General features: G+C 45.6%; 1 protein-coding gene across 7 annotated transcripts in view; it reads right to left on the reverse strand.

Annotated features, from left to right (window-relative positions):
• PKNOX2 (PBX/knotted 1 homeobox 2) overlaps positions 1-24,642 on the reverse strand; it is a 689,215-nt gene that overhangs the window by 240,820 nt on the left and 423,753 nt on the right. For 4 of the 7 annotated variants that reach the window (XM_084611725.1, XM_084611726.1, XM_084611721.1 and 1 more), the window contains 2 exons: positions 21,859-21,903; positions 5,928-6,067 (listed from right to left, as the gene is read on the reverse strand). In XM_084611725.1, the coding sequence (XP_084467851.1) occupies positions 5,928-6,067; positions 21,859-21,903 (185 nt within the window). The remainder of the gene's footprint in view (positions 1-5,927; positions 6,068-21,858; positions 21,904-24,642) is intronic. The other 3 variants (XM_084611724.1, XM_084611727.1, XM_084611723.1) reach the window with 1 other exon arrangement.

Below are 24,642 nucleotides of genomic sequence, written 5' to 3' on the forward strand. Positions count from 1 at the left end.
TGTTAAAAAACATTAAGCAGTAAGTTACAAACCCCAAAGGTGAAATAATAAAGAGATTGATCTCAGATGAGAGTGAAAGAGAGAAGTGGAGCCTGCAATATGCTGTCAGCAATCTGGAAACGTCAAAACAAAGTCCCCAAAGTCTAAGCGCCCCAGGCTGACTGTGGCCTTCAAACAAATGCATGTAGGTTTGTGCTTGTGCAGCAGGACATGTTTACTGATGCAAGCTGAATCTCTCCCTCTGTACTAGGGTTTCCAGAAAGGGGAGAGAACTGGCATCTCTCTTGCCCTGCTGCTTCTGAAAAGACTGAGAGGGGAATTGCTCAGGGGTTGTTGTTGTTTTCGTGTTTTTTAACTGACAATGACCATTTCTTCTCCTTTTGTCCAGTGCACCTGCACTCTGCTCAAGCGGCACATGGCAGAATAAAAAGGTCAGTATAAATGAAACAAGACAGGGTCATGACCGGGGAAGATCAAAGACACCCATCACATAGAAACACTTAACGAACAGTGGATCTTGGAAGGCTCCAATCCACATAAGAACTTTACTTGAGGGCGTTCAAGGTAGCATGTGAACCATGGCTGCTATCTGTAAGTTTTGAGTCATGCATGGACATGTGACTTGCCCATGTGACTCCAAAACTCCATCTTGTAGCTGGGATTCTACACAGGGGTAGGGAGGGTGTCCACCCACAAGAAAAAGTCTATTTAAATCCCGGGGAGACCCCTCCATTTTGTCTTTAGCTGGCTCAAGAGATAGCCTCTCCACCCCAAAGGATACCTGAAAGAAACTGGAACAAATGACACTAGCCACAGGGGGTGTGAGTGATTGCTGGACCCAGACTAGAAGGAGACTAGTCTGTAAAAGGAATGTCATAAACATACAGCTAAGGGTAGCATAAAATCCCTCCTTTGCCTGTAAAGGGTTAAGAAGCTCAGATAACCTGGTTGGCACCTGACCAAAAGGACCAGTAAGGGGAGAAGATACCTTCAAATCTGTGGGGGAAGGTTTTTGTTTTGTGTTTCTTTGTTTTCTTTCCAGGACAGTGAGGAACCAGGGCAGGGAAAATACATCTCCTAAGCCATACCTGAACTAAGCATTTAAGATTACACATTGTAAGTAATAGGAAGGAAATGCGTTAGATTATCTTTTGTTTTAGCTTGTGAATTTTCCCTAGGCTAAGAGGGAGGTTTATTTCTGGGTTTTTTTGTAACTTTAAAGTTTTACCTAGAGGGGAATCCTCTGTGTTTTGAATCTGATTACCCTGTAAAATTACCTTCCATCCTGATTTTACAGAGGTGCTTCTTTTACTTTTTCTTTATAATAAAGTTCTGCTTTTAAGAACCTGATTGGTTTTTAGTGTCCTAAAAACCCAAGGGGCTGGTCTGTGCTCACCTTGTTTACTCTCAAGCCTCCCCAGGAAAGGGTGTGAAGGGTCTTGGGGGGATATTTTGGGGAAACAGGAACTCCAAGTGGTCCTTTTCCTAAACCTTTGTCTAACTCACTTGGTGGTGGCAGCAATACCGTTCCAAGGACAAGGAACAATTTGTACCTTGGGGAAGTTTTTTACTTAAGCTGGTAAAGATAAGCTTAGGGGGTCTTTCACGCGGGTCTCCACATCTGGAGACGAAGCTTTCTAACCATCAGAGGAGTGAAATTTTCGAATAGCCTTCCAAGGGAAGCAGTGGGGGCAAATGACCTATCTGGCTTTAAGATTAAATTTGATAAGTTTATGGAGGAGATGGTACGATGGGATAACATGATTTTGGCAATTAATTGATCTTTACATATTCATGGTAAATAGGCCAATGGCCTGTGATGGGATGTTAGTTGGGGTGGGATCTGAGTTACAACAGAGAATTCTTTCCTGGGTATCTGGCTGGTGAATCTTGCCCATAAGCTTGAACCCTGAGCTGATCGCCATATTTGGGGTCGGGAAGGAATTTTCCTCCAGGGCAGATGGAGTTTTTTCGCCTTCCTCTGTAGCATGGGGCACGGGTCACTTGCTGGAGGATTCTCTGATCCTTGAAGTCTTTAAACCATGATTTGAGGACTTCATAGGTGAGAGGTTTACTGCAGGAGTGGGTGAGTGAGGTTCTGTGGCCTGCGTTGTGCAGGAGGTCAGACTAGATTATCATAATGGTCCCTTCTGACCTTAATATCTATGTATCTATGTATCTGTACCCTAGAGTTCAGAGTTGGGAGGGAACCCTGACAGAAGCTTACTGGAACACTCTGAGGGTGAGGTTTTATCTGTATTCAATTTTCTTACTCTATTAAGCATAGACTTGCATGTTTTATTTTATTTTGCTTGGTAATTCACTTTGTTCTGTATGTTACTACTTGGAACCACTTAAATCCTGCTTTCTGTATTTAATAAAATCACTTTTTTATTTATTATTTAACCCAGAGTATGTATTAATACCTGGGGGTGGGGGGGCAAAGAGCTGTGCATATCTCTCTAGCAGTGTTACAGAGGGTGAACAATCCATGAGTTTACCATGTGTGAGCTCTATACAGGGTAAAACGGATGTATTTGGGGTTTGGACCCCACTGGGAGTTGTGCATCTGAGTGTTAAAGACATGAACACTTCTTAAGCTGCTCTCAGTTAAGCTTGCAGTTTTTGGGACGTGGCTCAGACCTGGGTCTGTGTTTGTGGCCAGCAAGCGTGTCTGGCATAGCCGGGCAGGACTCTGGAGTCCGAAGCTGGCAGGGAAAGCAGGGGCAGAAGTAGTCTTGGCACATTAGTTGGCAGCCCCAAGGGGGTTTCTGTGATTCAACCCGTTTCACGCTCCACTGCTACTGAGGCGCTCAGGGACTGAACTAGTTAATGCACATAAATAAAAACACCCTAGAAATGTAATTAACAATATCTGGAAACTTGCAAAGCAAAACTCCCAAGGGGTTTGTCCCAGGGTGCCTGGCCTCTGTAAATGAAGTAGGTCCAGCTCCCCTGGGCCAGAGCAGATGCTCCCATTCTGCCAATTAAGAGGGCGGGGCAGCATCTAGGGCCTATAAATGGTCAGGAAGGCTGTGACCTGCTGAGTTAGGAAGGGTAGTGGAGAGCTGCCAGAGACCAGAGGGACAGGCAGAGAAGCAGAAGCGTTCCAGGGGTGCTGGATCCTCATGAAAGTAGGAGGGCCATGAGGCCCTGCCCCCTCTGTGGGCCCACCCCTCCTTTTTGCTCCAAGGCCCTACCCCCTGGCCAGGCTGCAAGCCAGAGCCTGGCCAGGGTAACAGCCATCCAGGCTGCTGTGGGGAGCCCTGGCAGACCCTCTGCCTGCCCTTGGTAGGGGGCTCAAGAGCACAGATGTGGTGGGTGACACTGGTGTCTGGTGAGGGGGCGTGCCCAGTAGAGAGGCTGGTGAGGGGTGTGCCCAGCAGAGAGGCTGGTGAGGTGTTCCTGTTATGCAGAGCAGGGTTTTAGGACTATGTTTGGGACTCTTGGTGTCGGAGTATTTGCATGATGTTTTTGTAATAAACCAGGCCCAAGGAGTGGTACTACTGAGGCAAGGGAGCCTGTGGTGGAGTCTGGGGGATTTCTGAAAGGCAGAAGTGAGGCAGGTGTACCTGGCATGCTGTGACCTGCTGCAGGAGGGCACTCCAGGTGGGGCTGCCTTATGACAAGAGTCTAATACAAAGGATAGCAATGCAGTAATGAAAGGAAACTAACACGGGACAATCTCTAACTCCTTTGAGGAAAAACTGACTAGGTGCTTTTTAAGATTCAGGGTCAGAGGAAGTAAGGCAGACTTCACAGGGAGCAAGTTCGACACCCGAGAGCCAAATACTTCAATGGTGTCATCATCAGTTAACATAACATACAGTGGCAGAGCACCATATAACTGAAGATAGCATCATAATGTGTACACACAAGGGAATACAAGGGAAAAAAAACTAGTAAAAGAAAGGAATCCCATCATGTGAAACCATAGATGCCCGGCATGGACCACCAGCAGGGTTTGAACCCAGAACATTCAGAGCCACACTACTGACTTCAACCACCTGAACTGAAGAACTAATGTCATTAGCTGGTAGCAGTAGGCTATTGTTCTCTATGCTCACCAGTCACTAGAGGGTGAGATGACACACACTTTGCCTAGCTGCTTAGTCTACTTCAATGCCCACAAAAAGACCGCACTTGAGCTTTTACACAGCTACAGACACTTCACCAGAAACCAGAGTAACAGCCGTGTTAGCCTGTATTCGCAAAAAGAAAAGGAGGACTTGTGGCACCTTAGAGACTAACCAATTTATTTGAGCATAAGCTTTCGTGGGTTAGAACCCACTTCATCAGATGCATGGTGTGAAAATACAGGAGCAGGTATAAATACATGAAAGGGGGTTGCTTTACCAAGTGTGAGGTCAGTCTAACGAGATAATATTTTAAGATGTGGTCTGTGTCACTATGTAGTAAGTTAAATAACAGATGTGCAGGCTGATATGAGTTTATGTAAGTGAGCAAAATGTACTATAACTCATATCAGCTTGCACATCTGTTATTTAACTTGCTACATAGTGACGCAGACCACATCTTAAAATATTATCTCGTTAGACTGACCTCACACTTGGTAAAGCAACCCCCTTTCATGTATTTATACCTGCTCCTGTATTTTCACTCCATGCATCTGATGAAGTGGGTTCTAACCCACGAAAGCTTATGCTCAAATAAATTGGTTAGTCTCTAAGGTGCCACAAGTACTCCTTTTCTTTTCACCAGAAACGTTCCTCAGTTTCCAGGCCTTGGTTGCCCTTCCATACACCTGAGCAAAGTTGGGACAGAATGCTGCCATTCTGGTCTGATAGTCACCTACTTTTTTCAGAGATAAATGACTGACTCAGGGACCAAGCAGGGCAGAATCCAGCTCTCAATCTTTTCACCAAGAAGCACCCCAGTATGCCAGCCAGTTGAGTAGGGGGCCAGACGCACTGAAGGCTGAACTGGCAGAATCTTTCCCTTGGATCAAAGAGGAAATAAAGCCAGGTGTAAAGTGCCAGATGAAGAAGCAGGAATTCCCAGGTCCCCTTGAGCCTACAGTATCAATGCAGGGATCGCTGCTCAGCGGCACTCCTGTTTTCTCATCTGTGTTTAGCAGTTAACAATACAGACAATTTATAGTTCTAAAGAGCAAATGTTCTCCTCATCCTCTTCTGTCTACACATGAGGCCAGGGATGGGAAATTACACCCACAGGTCAATGCAAAGGCCACCCTGTTGTGATGGCTGAGGGGTTAAGGAGAGGATGAGCCCCCTGCTGTGGATGATTACATGGTTTATCATGTGGGCTAGCTCTCTGCCCTTAGATGTGGTGATTACTGCTAGTGTGAGCCCACCGCCCAGGTGGGGCTTGGACAGCAGGGTGAGCCCACCGTGAGGGCAGGTCTGGCTGACCACTTAAGTCACAGAGATAACCAAACAGACATCAGATAGTATCCCAGTATCCGGACAGTTGCCTTTAAAAAAGCAATGATAACTGAATCCCATGGTACTTTAAACCAGTGATGTACCAGGTGAGAAGCCAAACAAATTAGGAAGGGAAAGTAACAGAAGAAATTCAGAACTCCCCAGTATCCACTGAGCGTTTCATCCTAATATCTCCCATCACATATTAATTGTTTCTGATCTCTAGCATCCCAGGTGCACTGGGGTCACTTTCTCCCGCATATTGTTCCGCACAATGGTGTGTGGGTACCTTTAAGGTCTCTAACAAAGAGAGAGGAGCTCTTTCTTCCGGAACATGGGTCTCACCTAGTTTAACGTGAACTGAAAGCTGCCTCCTGAAAAATCTATTGACAAGGACGCCTAAGCAAATGCCTCTCTGCAGACTCCTGCTGACATGTTAGCCCCAGGCCAGATTGCAGTAACATGCCACTCCAGTGATGGGAAGGAACATTAAAGAGCAGCCTGGCAGTAGTTTCTCTGTACCTGTAGACAGCTCGCTTGTCAGCCTCCAGCTGTGCCTGAGGGTCAATAGGAGTGCTGGGGACTGGGGTATTGGCTGCTCCCGAGGGTGTTGTGATGTGCCCTGGCTGTGCCTTAGCCGGCTGTTGCGCGGTGGCAGTCATCTGTTAAAACAAGACAAGAAAGCACTGGGGTTTATAACAAACCAGATCTGTGTGTAAGTGAAAGAGAGGGGGGCACTTCTCTGTTCGTGACTGTGTGTGTGTGCAATATCAATATTGCCTCATATGCATGTGACCATCGAGGTGCTTGTACGTGCGTGGTTGTAGCTCTGTGTTTATGTGCCACTGGGTCCTGCTCACTTGTCTCTGGGTGTGTCTCTGTCTTATGTTTTGTCTGTGTTCCTGTGTGTGTGTCTGTGCGTTTACGTGTGTGAATTGTGTGTGTTCCTGCCTCTGTGTATGTGCGTCTCTCTGTGTAAGCAAGTCCATGTTTGCATGTGTGTGAGTTTTTCTGAATTTGTCTCCTTTCTCTACAGAGTTATCATTCGGGCCCTACCAAATTCGCGATCCATTTTGATCAATTTAACAGTCATAGGATTTTAAAAATCATACATTTCATTATTTCAGCTATTTAAATTGGAAATTTCACAGTGCTGTAATTGTAGGGGCCCTGACCCAAAAAGGAGTTGGGGTGGGGGGTTGCAAGGTTATTGTAGGAGGGTTGCGGTTCTGCTACCCTTACTTCTGCGCTGCTGCTGGCGGCAGTGCTGTCTTCAGAGCTGGGCGGCTGGCGAGCGGCAGCTGCTGGCTGGGAGCCCAGCTCTGCAGGCAGAGCCCCGCCAGCTGCAGCGCAGAAGTCAGGATGGCCTGGTGTGGTGTTGTCACCCTTCGGTGCTGCTGGCGGCAGAGCTGGGCAACCAGTCAGCAGCTGCCACTCTCCGGCCACCCAGCTCTGAAGGCAGCAGCGCAGAAGTAAGGAGGGCACGGTGTGGTATTGCCACCCTTACTTCTGGTCTGCTGCTGGCAGGGCGCTGCCTTCAGAGCTGGGCCGCCCTGCCAACAGCCACCGCTCTCTGCCCGCCCAGCTCTGAAGGCAGTGCAAAAACAAGGGTGGAAATACTATACCCCCCCTAAAATAACCTTGTGAACCCCCTCAATTCCCTTTTGTGCAGGACCCCCAATTTGAGAAATGCTGGTCTCCCCTGTGAAATCTGTATAGTATAGGGTAAAAGCAAACAAAACACCACAAATCATGGTCCATGATGGGTTTTTCATGGCCATAAATTTGGTAGAGCCCTAGTTATCATGTACCATATGTTTTTTGTCTGTGATTTTGCTGATTTCACTGGTGCCTGTGTGATTTTTGGAGGGTTGTGCTGGTGTGCTTGATTGCCTTGTGGTGTTTTTGTGTGTGTGTGTCTGTGTCAATATGTTTCTTGGAAGCTATTCCATGGGGTAGCACATAATTGGAGGATGCCAGAACCATTAGAAAAGACAGATGCCAAACTGTTTAGTCCTATTCCCCACAACGAGAATTTATTGAGATTCCAGCCTAAGTCTTTTTAGGACAGGAAAGGTCTGACATGAAAAACAGCAGGAAATTCAGGAATAACAGACCTGTTCCACCATTGCCTTGCATCTTGTATCATCATTTACAGCCATGCGAAGTCTGTGTTAATCTCTACTATTCTGAGTACCTATTGGTTCATTTATTTTGATGTAAATAATAAAAAGCAACACATCTCCAAGAGTTTAGACACCCTAACACAGCAAGCCCAAGAGCATGGAATGAATCATTTAGACAGGCGCTCTGCCAGTCAGCTACCTGCAACAAAAGCTCTATTCCACCCTGCATTGTTCTAGTCAGGGCACCCTCAGCCCCCTCTCCAAAAACCCCTATCAGGTGAACTTTACAATGTGACTGGCAGGTCATCAAAGCTGGGCTGTTTCTGACCACTGTGCAGCAGAGTAAATAATGACACCAGGTGCAGGCCAGCAGTCGGAGTGAGGATGGAACCACACACTGATTTTAATGCCTTGGCTGAACGGCACCAAACACCAGGCTGCATGTCTCTTAGAACAGAGGAGGCCAACGCAAAGGCTCCCCCGTGAGTCAGTATTCAGGCAATGTGTGGGGCCCGGCTACCTAGCTTTCTCAGTAAGTCAGAGCCACACAGCGCTTTTGAAAGCCCAGCTCTGGTAAGTGAGTGCTGCAGCCCAGAGCTGGCCAAAACTGGGGTGAAAATCATTTCTTCCATTGCATCCCATCCCGTGCCAAAAGGGAAAAAAGAAAATGAAAAGTCAGGGACTAGCAGAGGGGGAGGGGAAATGACAAACCTGGAGAAAGGGGAGCAAACAAAGACCTGGAACAATAAAAAGAAAACATAAGAAGGCTATTTTTATTTGCAGATGCACACATGTATTGCAAAAGACCACATCAGATCTTTCAAGCTGCATGAGCCTATCTGCTCACACTTCTTCCCACCCTGGAGCTATAGCAACCGACTTATAAACTTTGCCCTTACTGGCAAAGAGCTCTCACTTGCAACGGTCAGGCTCCTCTTGCCCACCCTGTACCAACACAAAACACTTATTACCACAAAGCAATGTCACATTTCAGAAACGATGGTTGATCTGGGTTAGATGTAGCCCGACTGATCATAGAATATCAGGGTTGGAAGTGACCTCATCAGGAGGTCATCTAGTCCAACCCCCTACTCAAAGCAGGACCAATCCCCAGTTTTTGCCCCAGAACCCTAAATGGCCCCCTCAAGGACTGAAGTCACAACCCTAGGTTTAGCAGGCCAATGCTCAAACCACTGAGCTATCCCTCCCCTCTTGTGATGCAGCTGCACAAGGAAGTAAGAGTGCATAACCTTAATCCCTTGCGCTGGATTGCACGTAGCAGCATGAGAAGGACAGCACTCCCTTGCAAAAGTGGGGAAGAGTGGATGGGGCTATGTGGGGAGTGGTCAAAGACTTGGCTCCACCCCAATTCACTGGCCTGCTAGGTCTGGATCTGGAATGGGGGTATTTCCCCTTTATAGTAAGTGGGGACCCATCCAGAGAGAAGGCTGTGCCTCTGAGCCACAATCTGCCCCTTGGTTTGCTCCAGGGGCAGGATGACCACACACTGCCCCTTGCTGCCAGCTCATGGCAAAGCCACAGTTCACCCCTTTGTCATTAAAGCTCCAAAGACAATCACAGACTCAAATACAGTGGGGCTGGCAACAAGGCCTCTGGTACCAGGCAGGGAATTTCCTGATAATCCTCATCCTGTAGTAAAACACAAAGACACTCTTTTCATTAGGAAAAGTGTACAGATCTGGTGCCTCCCCACTGTACCACCCATTTGCCTCTCTCTCCACCAGAAACCAGAATTCAGACAAACCACTGAATTTCCAGACTAGTATTTTGGGAACAAGTAGCTGTAAAGTCAGTACATTTAACAGTACAAACCTCAAGGAATTGGCATCTGGATTGAAATGTGGAACCAGCCATTTCTTATTAGAATTTCTAACAATGTCCTGGAGACTTTTATTTTTCCAAATATAATTCCCACCAATTCCTGTTGTCATCACCTGGCTACCCACCAGTAACCCTTAACCCTGCTGAAGGAGAGGAAATGCTGCAGCTCTCAAATCTCATCCAAAGGTCACAGAAAATTAACAACAGTCCAGTTCAGCAGCTGTTACCAACTGAATCAGAGAAATATACTTTAACTTCCATACAAATATTCCAGAGCAGTGTGAATTCCTTAGCCCTTCCCAACCAACTGCTCCAATCCCACTCTCCTCCTGAACATATATTGGTGGGGGGGAACCTTTGCCTTCATTTGATTTTCCTCCCTCTGTTGAATGTCTCTTCCTTTTACTCATTGCACTTCAATTTCTTTATACAAATGGAGGTGAATTCTGGAGAAATTATGGCAGACCACAAAATTTTGCATTGCTCCAGATCCAGTGCAATTTGACAATAATCTGTGTTTCTGCAGCAAATGGTCCCCTATACTTACTGTTAATGTCAAGGGTCAGCATGAGCGGGGAGACATCTCTCTGCTTCACCACATTTCTATTCAGGGTGCAAGTGGAGGGGAGGGGGCAAGAGCTATGTAATTTTGAATACATAAAGACGGTCATTTCAGTTTCCAAAGAGGCATCAGCCGAGAGGGACATAAGCACGGCCAGACTGGGTCAGACCAAAGGTCCATCTAGCCCAGTATCCTGTCTTCCAACAGTGGCCAATGCCAGGTGCCCCAGAGGGAATGATCAGAACAGGTAATCATCCAGACATCCATCTGCTGTCACCCATTCCCAGCTTCTGGCAAACAGGCTAGGGACACCATCCCTGCCCATCCTGGCTAATAGCCATTGATGGACCTATCCTCTATATGAATTTATCTAGTTCTTTTTTGTACCTTGTTATAGTCTTGGCCTTCACAACATCTTCTGGTAAAGAGTTCCACAGGTTGACTGTGTGTTGTGTGAAAAAATACTTCCTTTTGTTTGTTTTAAACTTACTGCCTATTAATTTCATTTGGTGACTCCTAGTTCTTGTGTTATGAAGAATAAATAACACTTCCTTATTTACTTTATCCACACCAGTTATGATTTTATAGACCTCGATCATATCCATCCTTAGTTGTCTCTTTTCCAGGCTGAAGAGTCCCAGTCTTATTAAGCTCTCCTCATACACAAGCTGTTCCATACCCCTAATAAAGACAATTGCTGCATTTCACTCCAGGGAAAGATGAGATGGTTAGCCAGTGAAGTTACAGATCTACAAAGCTCTTCGGGGCAAATTCAGCACACTGCATTTAATTGTGAGCAGCACTGTGTGTAAGCACATGCTAAAGGAAGTCCTTTTTATAAATATAAACCCTGGTTTCCCAAAAGCTAGTGGTCAAGGGAAAAACTGACTCGCAGACACAGGCATTTCCATACACTAACAACTTAGGAAGGTTTCTGATAACCTAAGCAGGACTGATGGAAGGCAATGGTTTGCTGCTGTGTCTGTCTTTAGAGCCAGGTACTGAAGAGAATGAAATGACTGATTAAAGAAACAAGGTGGGTGAGGTAATATCTTTTATTGGGCCAGCTTTTGTTGGGGAAAGAGACAAGCTTTCAAGCTACACAGAGCTCTCCTTGAGGTTCATGAAAGGTACTCAGAGTGTCACAGCTAAATAAAAGGTGGAACAGACTGTTTATCATACACAGTTAACACATATTCTAAGAGACCATTCAAGATGTAGTGGCCTGTTAACGCCGCCGTGGCCAGGATTGATAAAGTCTGCGGCAAGTGGAGTTTGCTTCATTTCTCCTGGGCTTAGCCTCTCCATGCCGTCGGCCCTACTCCAACAACTCTGGGGCTAAATCACACCTGGAGTTGCAGCTAGCAAGAGATGTTAAGAGTAACAAGAAGGGTTTCTTCAGGTATGTTGGCAACAAGAAGAAAGCCAAGGAAAATGTGGGCCCCATACTGAATGAGGGAGGCAATCTCGTGACAGAGGATGTGGAAAAAGCTAATGTACTCAATGCTTTTTTTGCCTGTGTCTTCACGAACAAGGTCAGCTCCCAGACTACTGCACTGGGCAGCACAGCATGGGGAGGAGGTGGCCAGCCCTCTGTGGAGAAAGAAGTGGTTCGGGACTATTTAGAAAAGCTGGACGTGCACAAGTCCATGGGGCCGGATGCGCTGCATCTGAGAGTGCTAAAGAAATTGGCAGATGTGATTGCAGAGCCATTGGCCATTATCTTTGAAAACTCATGGCGATCGGGGGAGGTCCCAGATGACTGGAAAAAGGCTAATGTAGTGTCCATCTTTAAAAAAGGGAAGGAGGAGGATCCGGGGAACTACAGGCCAGTCAGCCTCACCTCAATCCCTGGAAAAATCATGAAGCAGGTCCTCAAGGAATCAATTCTGAAGAACTTAGAGGAGAAGAAAGTGATCAGGAACAGTCAGCATGGATTCACCAAGGGCAAGTCATGCCTGACTAATCTAATTGCCTTCTATGACGAGATAACTGGCCCTGTGGATGAGGGGAAAGCAGTGGACATGTTATTCCTTGACTTTAGCAAAGCTTTTGATATGGTCTCCCACAGTATTCTTGCCAGCAAGTTAAAGAAGTATGGGCTGGATGAATGGACTATACGGTGGATAGAAAGCTGGCTAGATCGTCGAGCTTAACGGGTAGTGATCAATGGTTTGATGTCTAGTTGGCAGCTGGTATCAAGTGGAGCGCCCCAAGGGTCAGTCCTGGGGCCGGTTTTGTACAATATCTTCATTAATGATCTGGAGGATGGCGTGGATTGCACCCTCAGCAAGTTTGCAGATGACACTAAACTGGGAGGAGTGGTAGATACGTTGGACAGTAGGGATAGGATACAGAGGGACCTAGACAAATGGAAGGATTGGGCCAAAAGGAATCTGATGAGGTTCAACAAGGACAAGTGCAGAGTCCTGCACTTAGGATGGAAGAATCCCATGCACCGCTACAGACTAGGGGCCGAGTGGCTAGGCAGCAGTTCTGCAGAAAAGGACCTAGGGGTTACAGTGGACGAGAAGCTGGATATGCGTCAACAGTGTGCCCTTGTTGCCAAGAAGGCCAATGGCATTTTGGGGTGTATAAGTAGGGGCATTGCCAGCAGATCGAGGGATATGATCGTTCCCCTCTATTCGACATTGGTGAGGCCTCATCTGGAGTACTGTGTCCAGTTTTGGGCCCCACACTACAAGAAGGATGTGGAAAAACTGGAGAGAGTCCAGCGAAGGGCAACAAAAATGATTAGGGGACTGGAACACATGACTTATGAGGAGAGGCTGAGGGAACTGGGATTGTTTAGTCTGCAGAAGAGAAGAATGAGGGGGGATTTGATAGCTGTTTTTAACTACCTGAAAGGTGGATCCAAAAAGGATGGATCTAGACTATTCTCAGTGATAGCAGATGACAGGAAAAGGAGTAATCGTCTCAAGTTGCAGTGGGGGAGATTTATGTTGGATATTAGGAAAAACTTTTTCACTAGGAGGGCGGTGAAACACTGGAATGCGTTACCTAGGGAGGTGGTGGAATCCCCTTCCTTAGATATTTTTAAGATCAGGCTTGACAAAGCCCTGGCTATGATGATTTAGTTGGGGATTGGTCCTGCTCTGGGCAGGGGGTTGGACTAGATGACCTCCAGAGGTCCCTTCCAACTCTGATATTCTATGATTCTCCTTGATGTGAGATTTGCCCAAGCACTTGAGACAGCTGCCATGGGGATCACTAACAGGCATGGGCCCGTTAGCCCATACAGGGCTTGAACCCAGGGGATGGAGGCATGCCCCGCCGGGGCCAAAGTCCCACTGGGACTCTAACTACTAACTATCTACAACTATAACTATTAAGGACAATTACAACTATTTACAAAGCCCTAAGGCTGAATGGCTCTTAATGAGGCAAGAAAAAGCCCTAACCACTTGCGAAGGAAGGGAGAGAAGCACTTCGACCAACCCCCATGGGTGGTAACAAGGAACTGAGAGGGCGCAGGTCTGGCAGCACCTGATATATTGCACCATGAGCGTGGCTCTCCAGAGCCGCCACAGCCGGCCCTACGGATACCACTAAGGCAAAAGTCATCGACAACTGCACACGTGGGTGCACGCACACCTAGAATGGAATCGACACGAGCAAGCACTCAGTGAAGTACTTTTAGTGCATGTCAGCAGAGTCCACATGGGCTAGTTAGTACACGACACACTAGTGTGGACCAAAATTTTACAGCCCTCTAGTATCCACTAAACCACCATGTAAACAAGCCCTAAATCTTCTCTTGAATCATTTCAATTTTGTCAACATTCTTTTTGACGTGTGGACATAGGACCTCGCAGACTTTAAGGTTAGAAGGAACCATCGTGATCATCTAGTCTGACCTCCTGCACACTGAAGGCCACAGAACCTCACCCACACAGGACACAATATTCCAGCATACTTGGGCCAGTATCATATGCATCAATGGCATGTACTTTATTACTCCTACTCAATGCTTACACACACACACACACACACACACACACAAGGATTTCTGGGCTCTTTTGTCTACCACTTCACACTGGGAACTCGTGTTCACTTGGTTATCCATCATGACTTCTGTGTCCTTTTCAGAGTCACTGCTTTCCAGAATACAGTTTCCCCAGCCTGTAAGTGTGTTTCACATCTTTGTTTCTCAGATATACAACCTAGAATGTAGCTGTATTAAAATGCATGTTGTTCAAATGAGCCCATCCTACCAAGTGATCAAGATCACTGAGGAATGGACCTGTCCTAAACATTATTCATTACAGCTTGTATCGTCTACAAACTTTACTAGCAATGCTTTTATTTTTTCTTTATATTATTGCTAATATTTTAATATCAATGGGCTGATAATGTATCTTTGTGGGATCCCACTAGAAACTCTCATTGGACAATGATTCCTCATGAACAATTACTTTGAGATCCCCCAGTTAGCTAGCGTTTAATCTACCTAATATGTGCTATATTGATTTTGTAATAAAATGTTTAATAAGAATGTCGTGGTAATAAGGCAAGTGCTTAACAGAAGTCCAGGTACATTAAGTCAATACAAGTTACCTCTATCAACCAGACTTGTGATCTCATTAAAGAATATCAGGTTTGCTTGACAAGTCTTATTTTCCTTGAAAACAGTTTGATTGGCATTAATTATTTCGTCATCTATTAGTTCCTTATTGATTGAGTCCCATCTCAGTCATGACATTATTTGGCCCAGAATCCATGTCAGGTGAACTAGTTTATCATTACCTTTATTGTTTTTAAATACTGATATATATATTTTCTACCTCTTTCCTGGAATTTCCCCAGCATTCTAAAATTTATTAAAACTTAACAGTTCAGAGATCTCCTCAACTAGCTCCCACAAAGCTCTCTGGTCCACATGTTTAACTTTTATAGATGCTGTTTCAGTTTTCTTTCCTGCAATATTTGTATAAAACTTATTTTCCACAACTCTACTACCTATGGATTTTTCTTTAATTTCTCTTATCAATTGCTGGCATTTCTTAACTTCCAATATATACTGTGTTGTCGTCTTCATCTTTTTTCCATTTGTCATAGAATGACTTTTACTTTGTTGCTTAATTGCTGCTTCATTTCCCCTCTAAACTAGGACTTTTTTATTTTTATTTTTTTAAACTCATGCAGCCTTCTTCAGAGACTTTGAAATTGTAGCTTTTAGGACATCTAGTCAAGTGTTCTTAAACAATTCCCAATTCTTGTGCCATTTGTTTCTCTTTACCATTTTTTCGCCTTGTCAACTTTGCTCACACTTATCTTTAGCTTTTGGAAACTAGCTCTTTTCAATCACCAAGTATTTAGTACTGAGTGAGTCTGTATTCTGCTTGCAGCTATGCAACCACTAATTTTTAGTTCAGTGACCAATTCATTTATATCCAGCAGAATGAGGTCCAATACAGAGTATTGGAATCAAAAAGCAATGGGAAAGTGTTCATATAAGCCTGGCACTGCAACATTCCAAGGTAATCTTCTATTCCTCTGACTTCTCCTTTAGATGATCCAAACCCACATAACCCAGACTGCAAAAATGTCTCCCTTCTTCTCTTCAATATCCACACTTTTTCAGAATTTCCTTGATCTGCCTTGGGATTTTTCTAGTTCCTCCCTAAGGACAGACAACATACTTTTTATCAGAAAAAGAAGTTGAAATGTATATTTTGGATCCTTGATTTCATAGAATCATAGAAGATTAGGGTTGGAAGAGACCTCAGGAGGTCATCTAGTCCAACCCCCTGCTCAAAGCAGGACCAACACCAACTAAATCATCTCAGCCAGGGCTTTGTCAAGCTGGGCCTTAAAAACCTCTTAGGATGGAGATTCCACCACCTCCCTAGGTAACCCATTCCAGCGCTTCACCACCCTCCTAGTGAAATAGTTTTTCCTAATATCCAACCTAGATCTCCCCCACTGCAACTTGAGACCACTGCTTCTTGTTCTGTCATTTGCCACCACTGAGAACAGCCGAGCTCCGTCCTCTTTGGTACCCCCTTCAGGTAGTTGAAGGCTGCTATCAAATCCCTCCTCACTCTGCTCTTATGAAGATTAAATAAGCCCAGTTCCCTCAGCCTCACCTCATAAGTCATGTGCTCCAGCCCCCTAATCATTTTTGTTGCCATCCGCTGGACTTTCTCCAATTTGTCCACATCCCTTCTGTAGTGGGGGGCCCAAAACTGGATGCAAAACTGGCCTCAGTTATAGAGGGGAATAATCACTTCCCTCGATCTACTTGTAATGTTCCTACTAATGCAGCCCAATATGCCATTGGCCTTCTTGGCAACAAAGGCACACTGACTCATACCAAGCTTTTTGTCCACTGTAATTTCCAGGTCCTTTTCTGCAGAACTGCCGCTTAGCCAGTTCGTCCATAGCCTGTAGTGGTGCCTGGGATTCTTCTGTCCTAAGGGCAGGACTCTGCACTTGTCCTTGTTGAATCTCATCAGATTTCTTTTGGCCCAATCCTCTAATTTGTCGAGGGCCCTCTGTAACCTATCCCTACCCTCCAGCGTATCTACCACTCCTCCCAGTTTAGTGTCATCTGTGGACGTTCTGTGGGTGCGATTTATCCCATCCTCCAGATCATTGATGAAAATGTTGAACAAAACTGGCACCAAGACCGACCCCTGACGACTTTCTGGATAGAAGTCAGCATTTGGAACTGCAGACACAGCATGCTGAAGAATCAGAGGGCAGTGCAGAATGGGGAAGAAAATTGGCAGCATGTGACCTCCAGAAGAAGAAAGAGGAGACCCCATGTACTCCCAATGCAGACAGAGGTAAGAAACTATTTTCAGGCTCTCTGCACAGATACTATGGCAGAGAATTGTTTGGAAGAGTCATCTGAGGGAAGGGATCAGAAGGCGACCTCATCGACCACAAGGCATGGGATTCATTGTCTTAGGGATGGGGGTTCCGTGACCACCACTCCCAAGAGGAGGAGACAGGTGGCGGTGGTCGGGGAGTCCTTCCTAAGGGGGATGGAGTCATCCATCTGCTGTCCAGACCAGGAAACTCAAGAAGTGTGCTGCTTGCCTGGAGCTAGAATTCAGGATGTGATGGAGTGTCTGCCAAGACTGATTTAGCCCTTGAACTGCTACCCCTTCCTACTTCTCCACGTGGGCACCAGTGATACTGCTAAGAATGATCTTGAGCAGGTCACTGCAGACCTAAGCCCTGAGGTAAGGGGGATACTGGGAGGAAACACAAGGGGGAGGGTGCAACACAAGAGGCCTCCTGATTCATACTGAGAAAGTAGGGCAATTGGATAGTTATCTTAGGTGCCTGTGCATGAACACAAGAAGCCTGGGAAACAAGCAGGAAGAACTGGAAGTCCGGGCACAGTCAAGGAACTATGATGTGCTTGGAATAACAGATACTTGGTGGGGTAACTCATATGACTGGAGCACTGTCATGGATGGGTATAAACTGTTCAGGAAGGAGAGGCGGGGGAGAAAGGATGGAGGAGTTACACTGCATGTAAGAGAGCAGTATGATTGCTCAGAGCTCCAGTATGAAACTGGAGAAAAGCCTGTTGAGAGTTTTTGGGTTAAGTTTAGAGGCAAGAGGAACAAGGGTGATGTCATGTTGGGCATCTGCTATAGACCACCAGACCAGGGGGAGGAGGTAGATGAGGCTTTCTTTGGACAACTAACAAAAGTTTCTGGATCACAGGCCCTGGTTCTCATGGGGGACTTCAACCACCCTGATGTCTGCTGGGAGAACAATACAGCAGTGCCCAGAAAATCCAGGAAGTTTTTGGAGAATGCTGGGGACAACTTCCTGGTGTAAGTGCTGGAGGAACCAACTAGGGGCCGTGCTCCTCTTGACCTGCTACTCACAAACAGGGAAGAATTGGTAGGGGAAATAGAAGTGGATGGCAGCCTGGGCAGCAGTGACCATGAGATGGTTGAGTTCAGGATCCTGACAAAAGGAAGAAAGGAGAGCAGCAGAATATGGACCCTGGACTTCAGAAAAGCAGACTTTGACTCCCTCAGGGAACTGATGGGCAGGAACCCCTGGGAGCCTAATATGAGGAGGAAAGGAGTCCAGAAGAGCTGGCTGTATTATAAAGAGGTCGCAGGAATAAACCATCCCAACGTGCAAAAAGAATAGCAAATACGTAAGGCGACCAGCTTAGGTTAACAGAGAAATCTTAGGTGAGCTTAAACACAAAAAGGAAGCTTACAAGTGGAAACTTGGATAGATGACTAAGGAGAAGTATAAAAATATTTCTCAAGCATGCAGGGGAGTAATCAGGAAGGCCAAAGCACAAATGGAGTTGCAGCTAGCAAGGGTTGTGAAGGGTAACAAGAAGGGTTTCTACAGGTACGTTAGCAACAAGAAGGTGGTCAGGGAAAGTGTGGGACCCTTACTGAATGGGGGAGGCAACCTAGTGACAGATGTGGAAAAAGCTGAACTACTTAATACATTTTGTTTGGTTTGGTCCTGCTTCAAGCAGGGGGTTGGACTGGATGACCTCCTGAGATCTCTTCCAACCCTAATCTTCTGATTCTATATATAATATATGGCACTTATCAAATGTAGATGCAGCCTAAGTGTGCACCTTTACAGCTCTCTGTGGGTGTTTGCTGCAGCATAACTTGAAAATGGGAAATCTCATCATTTTGTTTGTGCCTGAGTTCTTGCAAATATATGAAAGAGTATGCAAATGTACAATATGCTAGTGTGTGGTTATTTTTGTTAATGGTTGTACATAGGTATTCACTCCCCTCAGGCAATGATACAGGCTCCAGTCCATGTGATAACTTTCTGTGTGTGGGGAAGCACTTCAGACCATGTGCCTAGAAGTCCTAGCTCTATGAGAAGTAGTCTGGTTAGTCTCTTGCCCATTCTGGCCCTAGTAATGAGGAGTCTTTCCTGTTGGAAAACAGCAGTGGTGGTTACAAAGGGCCACTGCCCTGGGAAATACTGCAAACCAGACTTAGAAAGTGTCTTACTCATGTACAGCCGCCTTAGAATCATAGAATCATAGAATATCAGGGTTGGAAGGGACCCCAGAAGGTCATCTAGTCCAACCCCCTGCTCAAAGCAGGACCAATTCCCAGTTAAATCATCCCAGCCAGGGCTTTGTCAAGCCTGACCTTAAAAACCTCTAAGGAAGGAGATTCTACCACCTCCCTAGGTAACGCATTCCAGTGTTTCACCACCCTCTTAGTGAAAAAGTTTTTCCTAATATCCAATCTAAACCTCCCCCACTGCAACTTGAGATCATTACTCCTCGTTCTGTCATCTGCTACCATTGAGAACAGTCTAGAGCCATCCTCTTTGGAACCCCCTTTCAGGTAGTTGAAAGCAGCTATCAAATCCCCCCTCATTCTTCTCTTCTGCAGGCTAAACAATCCCAGCTCCCTCAGCCTCTCCTCATAAGTCATGTGTTCCAGACCCCTAATCATTTTTGTTGCCCTTCGCTGGACTCTCTCCAATTTATCCACATCCTTCTTGAAGTGTGGGGCCCAAAACTGGACACAGTACTCCAGATGAGGCCTCACCAATGTCGAATAGAGGGGAACGATCACGTCCCTCGATCTGCTCGCTATGCCCCTACTTATACATCCCAAAATGCCATTGGCCTTCTTGGCAACAAGGGCACACTGCTGACTCATATCCAGCTTCTCGTCCACTGTCACCCCTAGGTCCTTTTCCGCAGAACTGCTGCCTAGCCATTCGGTCCCTAGTCTGTAGCTGTGCATTGGGTTCTTCCGTCCTAAGTGCAGGACCCTGCACTTATCCTTATTGAACCTCATCAGATTCCTTTTGGCCCAATCTTCCAATTGGTCTAGGTCCTTCTGTATCCTATCCCTCCCCTCCAGCGTATCTACCACTCCTCCCAGTTTAGTATCATCCGCAAATTTGCTGAGAGTGCAATCCACACCATCCTCCAGATCATTTGGGACAGGTGAACTGAGCTACAAGCCATGAGTTCTCAATCCAACTCTTCTAGTGCCTGTTCTTAATTTTTCTGTGCACACCCCTACCCTTATTAACAAGTGCTGGACTATTAAAAGATATTTAGGTACCTAAAGATTCAGGAAGGCACCTAATAGGTGCTTAAATCCTTTAAAAATCCTAAGTTCTGAGTCAAGAGCCAAGATACTTTTGAAAATACCACTTGGCACCTACCTGCATCTTCAGGTGCCAAAATACCTTGAAAAAATCAGGCTCTAAGTCCTCATCCCCAACCTTTTGGAAAGCAAATCCCATGTACCCATTTTACAGCTCGGATCACTAAGAGTGGAAACCGCAATTGCATACAGAGCAGGTTAAGAGCCCAGCTCTCTCTAATACGATAGACTAAAGTCTCTTATGCTTCCCCATATTGGCTTTCAGAAGAAATAGCCCAAATTATGTGCTTGTGTAACCCACACTTACAGTGTGACTTTGTCCCAGGCTAGTGCCTAGACACGCATTGAGGTTTATGAGCCTGCTATCATCTCTATGCTAACGTGCATTGTCTCTTAGCTAAAATTCCCATAGCACAAACTCACCAACACTCTTCGCACTAGTTGGCAGACTAAGCAGAGAGACCAAGAATGACCTGGGCCATGGGGACTGAACTTCCTCTGTGATCCCTAGAGATTCCCCCCAGATCAGTGTTTTGCAAGCTGGCAGGCCAGTATGTGGGGGAAGCTTGATCTGATGTTGCTTTGTAGATAAGCAGAGGGTTTCATTCACAAGTGCTGCATGAGCACTACATCCACAGAATGTTTTTTAAGCCAAAGTTTATGGCAATATGCAAATCAGTCAGAAATAGGCCAATCAGTCAATTCAATAATTTGCATAAAATGTCACCCAAAGCTTGGCAACTATGTCTATGCAGCTAATTTAGCTATGCACGTATGTACAGCGTGGACACCTTCACTCCTGTGTTGGGAAATGTGCTGCAAAGATCAATATACAGTACAGTAAGTCAGACTCTAGGTAGGGTAAAAACTCAGTTCCAGAGTCAGTGTCTAAATTATAGCATTTTAGTCTTAGGTTCCATTCAACCTTTCTGTGCTTTAGTTCCCCTTTCAGAAAGAGATGTCTAATACCAATGCTCTGTACATGTAACACTGTTAAATTGGTAGTTCCCAAGTTTCTTTCCAAAGATGGGTAAGTCTCAAGCATTTTACAGTACACCTAAGTATAGACAGTTGAGGAATTTGCAGGAGAGACACTGTGATGTAATGGTTGAGGCGTGATTCTACCATCTTAGGGATCAGGGCTCTTTTCCTGAGACTGCCGCGAAACTCCAAGGGACCCTGGGCAATTAACCTCAGTGCTCTGTTTCTAACAGTTAATGCATTGGAAAATAAGTATAATGGTAGAGACTTTTCCCTTTGGGGTAGTGGTGAGTGCTCCAAATAAATAAATCTTGTGAATTGCATTAATCATAATATTCAATCAAAATTAGCTCTCTTAGTAGAAACCTCATTACCAATCAGAATTCTTTCCTCAGCAGTATTATCTAATGCTAAAAGTCATTGGAGAAACATTCCATTAGCTGTCTGGAGAGAATTAATGTAATCATAGATAACAGGAATAATCACATAGACCATCAGTTCGACCCTCAGCACTCTTCAAGATGGCTCACCACGTCTCCACTGAAACTGCATTTAACCTGCTCCTGAATCTCTGAAGTGATGATATCTCAACCCCCTCCTTTAGGAGTCTGTTTCACTGCCACTTCCTCTTACTGTTAAAAAACCTTCCCTGAAATATAGAAGAAACCCTTCTTTCTTAGCTTCTCTAAATGCTCCCTATCTGAACAACTTTGACTCCCTTCCTTTAAAGTAACTGAAGTAAAAGTAAAGCAGGAGTGGCAATGATACCTTCTACAGGTAAAGTTGAGCAACAATTTGCACTCTAATCTTCTGTTTGCTCATACCTTTCCAATCCTTTTCGGCTCAACTTGTCCAGGCTTGCTCTTTGCCTGAAAGAGAGGTTTTTATAAATATAAAAATTTGAGTAAATTAGTTTTCTCATTTTATGAATGAGAAAAATGAAAAATATTATGTTCCTATTTAAAAAAAAATGTGACTTTTCCTGAACAGCTCTGCAGCCAAAAGTGTCTGGAGATGAAGCAGAAAACTAGCCAGGAAATATCCCTTTTTGAAGAGAAGAGCCTATGGCAAATACAAAATATGGAGAAGAGACCTAACTGAGAAGAGCGTCTGGTGAAAAGTTCTTATCACTATCAGAAAACCTCACACGACTGCAGTACACTTTTCATGGACTTTTTTTGGAAGGCTTAGAAAGTGCAGCTGTAAGGAAGCACAGATCTGTGACTAACTTCTTTTGTTCCTAGTCAAGCGCAAAAGAGTTGAAGAATTCTTGTGCGCATCTTATGGTGCACAGGCAGAATGCCTGCTCTTATACACCATGGGAAATGTGCAGCTCCTACAGTTTACAGAAGAGATTTCTTCCCTCCTGCAGATCTCCTGTGTTGCATAGAAGCAAGGCTCCACCTAGTGTGTCCCTTAAGGCAGTGCTACTCAAAGTGGTGGTCCGGGGACCGGTGCCAGGCCGCGAGCCATTGGCTGCCGGTCTGCACGCACATTGGGGGAAAAAATTGCCAGTCCCCCCACATCAGATAGCTTGAGAAGCACTGCCTTAAGGTGCATTGAAGAGGCTAATTACATGGAGTCTAGATCAGTAGTTAGACTCTGCAAACACCAGGGACTGAGTCATTAAAAAAAAAAATTAAAATACCAGAACACAGCAAAAAAGGTACCTGAACTGACATGAATTGAACCCTGACACACACTACATCAATTTGTGAGCAGACCTTCAAAATCCTAAAAAGTTGATCTCCTTGTAATAGGTTTCCTTTTGTGTCCTCAGCCATTTTCTTTTAAAGAATCATAGAATCATAGAATATCAGGGTTGGAAGGGACCCCAGAAGGTCATCTAGTCCAACCCCCTGCTCAAAGCAGGACCAATTCCCAGTTAAATCATCCCAGCCAGGGCTTTGTCAAGCCTGACCTTAAAAACCTCTAAGGAAGGAGATTCTACCACCTCCCTAGGTAACGCATTCCAGTGTTTCACCACCCTCTTAGTGAAAAAGTTTTTCCTAATATCCAATCTAAACCTCCCCCACTGCAACTTGAGACCATTACTCCTCGTTCTGTCATCTGCTACCATTGAGAACAGTCTAGAGCCATCCTCTTTGGAACCCCCTTTCAGGTAGTTGAAAGCAGCTATCAAATCCCCCCTCATTCTTCTCTTCTGCAGGCTAAACAATCCCAGCTCCCTCAGCCTCTCCTCATAAGTCATGTGTTCCAGTCCCCTAATCATTTTTGTTGCCCTTCGCTGGACTCTCTCCAATTTATCCACATCCTTCTTGAAGTGTGGGGCCCAAAACTGGACACAGTACTCCAGATGAGGCCTCACCAATGTCGAATAGAGGGGAACGATCACGTCCCTCGATCTGCTCGCTATGCCCCTACTTATACATCCCAAAATGCCATTGGCCTTCTTGGCAACAAGGGCACACTGCTGACTCATATCCAGCTTCTCGTCCACTGTCACCCCTAGGTCCTTTTCCGCAGAACTGCTGCCTAGCCATTCGGTCCCTAGTCTGTAGCTGTGCATTGGGTTCTTCCATCTCAAGTGCAGGACCCTGCACTTATCCTTATTTAACCTCATCAGATTTCTTTTGGCCCAATCCTCCAATTTGTCTAGGTCTTTCTGTATCCTATCCCTCCCCTCCAGCGTATCTACCACTCCTCCCAGTTTAGTATCATCCGCAAATTTGCTGAGAGTGCAATCCACACCATCCTCCAGATCATTTATGAAGATATTGAACAAAACCGGCCCCAGGACCGACCCTTGGGGTACTCCACTTGATACCGGCTGCCAACTAGATATGGAGCCATTGATCACTACCCGTTGAGCCCGACAATCTAGCCAGCTTTCTACCCACCTTGTAGTGCATTCATCCAGCCCATACTTCCTTAACTTGCTGACAAGAATACTGTGGGAGACCGTGTCAAAAGCTTTGCTAAAGTCAAGAAACAATACATCCATTGCTTTCCCTTCATCCACAGAACCAGCAATGTCATCATAAAAGGCGATTAGATTAGTCAGGCATGACCTTCCCTTGGTGAATCCATGCTGGCTGTTCCTGATCACTTTCCTCTCATGCAAGTGCTTCAGGATTGATTCTTTGAGGACCTGCTCCATGATTTTTCCAGGGACTGAGGTGAGGCTGACTGGCCTGTAGTTCCCAGGATCCTCCTCCTTCCCTTTTTTAAAGATTGCCACTACATTAGCCTTTTTCCAGTCATCCGGGACTTCCCCGGTTCGCCACGAGTTTTCAAAGATAATGGCCAATGGCTCTGCAATCACAGCCGCCAATTCCTTCAGCACTCTCGGATGCAACTCGTCCGGCCCCATGGACTTGTGCACGTCCAGCTTTTCTAAATAGTCCCTAACCGCCTCTATCTCCACAGAGGGCTGGACATCTCTTCCCCATTTTGTGATGCCCAGCGCAGCAGTCTGGGAGCTGACCTTGTTAGTGAAAACAGAGGCAAAAAAAGCATTGAGTACATTAGCTTTTTCCACATCCTCTGTCACTAGGTTGCCTCCCTCATTCAGTAAGGGGCCCACACATTCCTTGGCTTTCTTCTTGTTGCCAACATACCTGACTCCCAAGAAATTCCATGCAAAC

Source organism: Lepidochelys olivacea (assembly GCF_965140295.1).
Source record: "Lepidochelys olivacea isolate rLepOli2 genome assembly, chromosome: 22".
NCBI classification, from domain to species: Eukaryota; Metazoa; Chordata; order Testudines; family Cheloniidae; genus Lepidochelys; species Lepidochelys olivacea.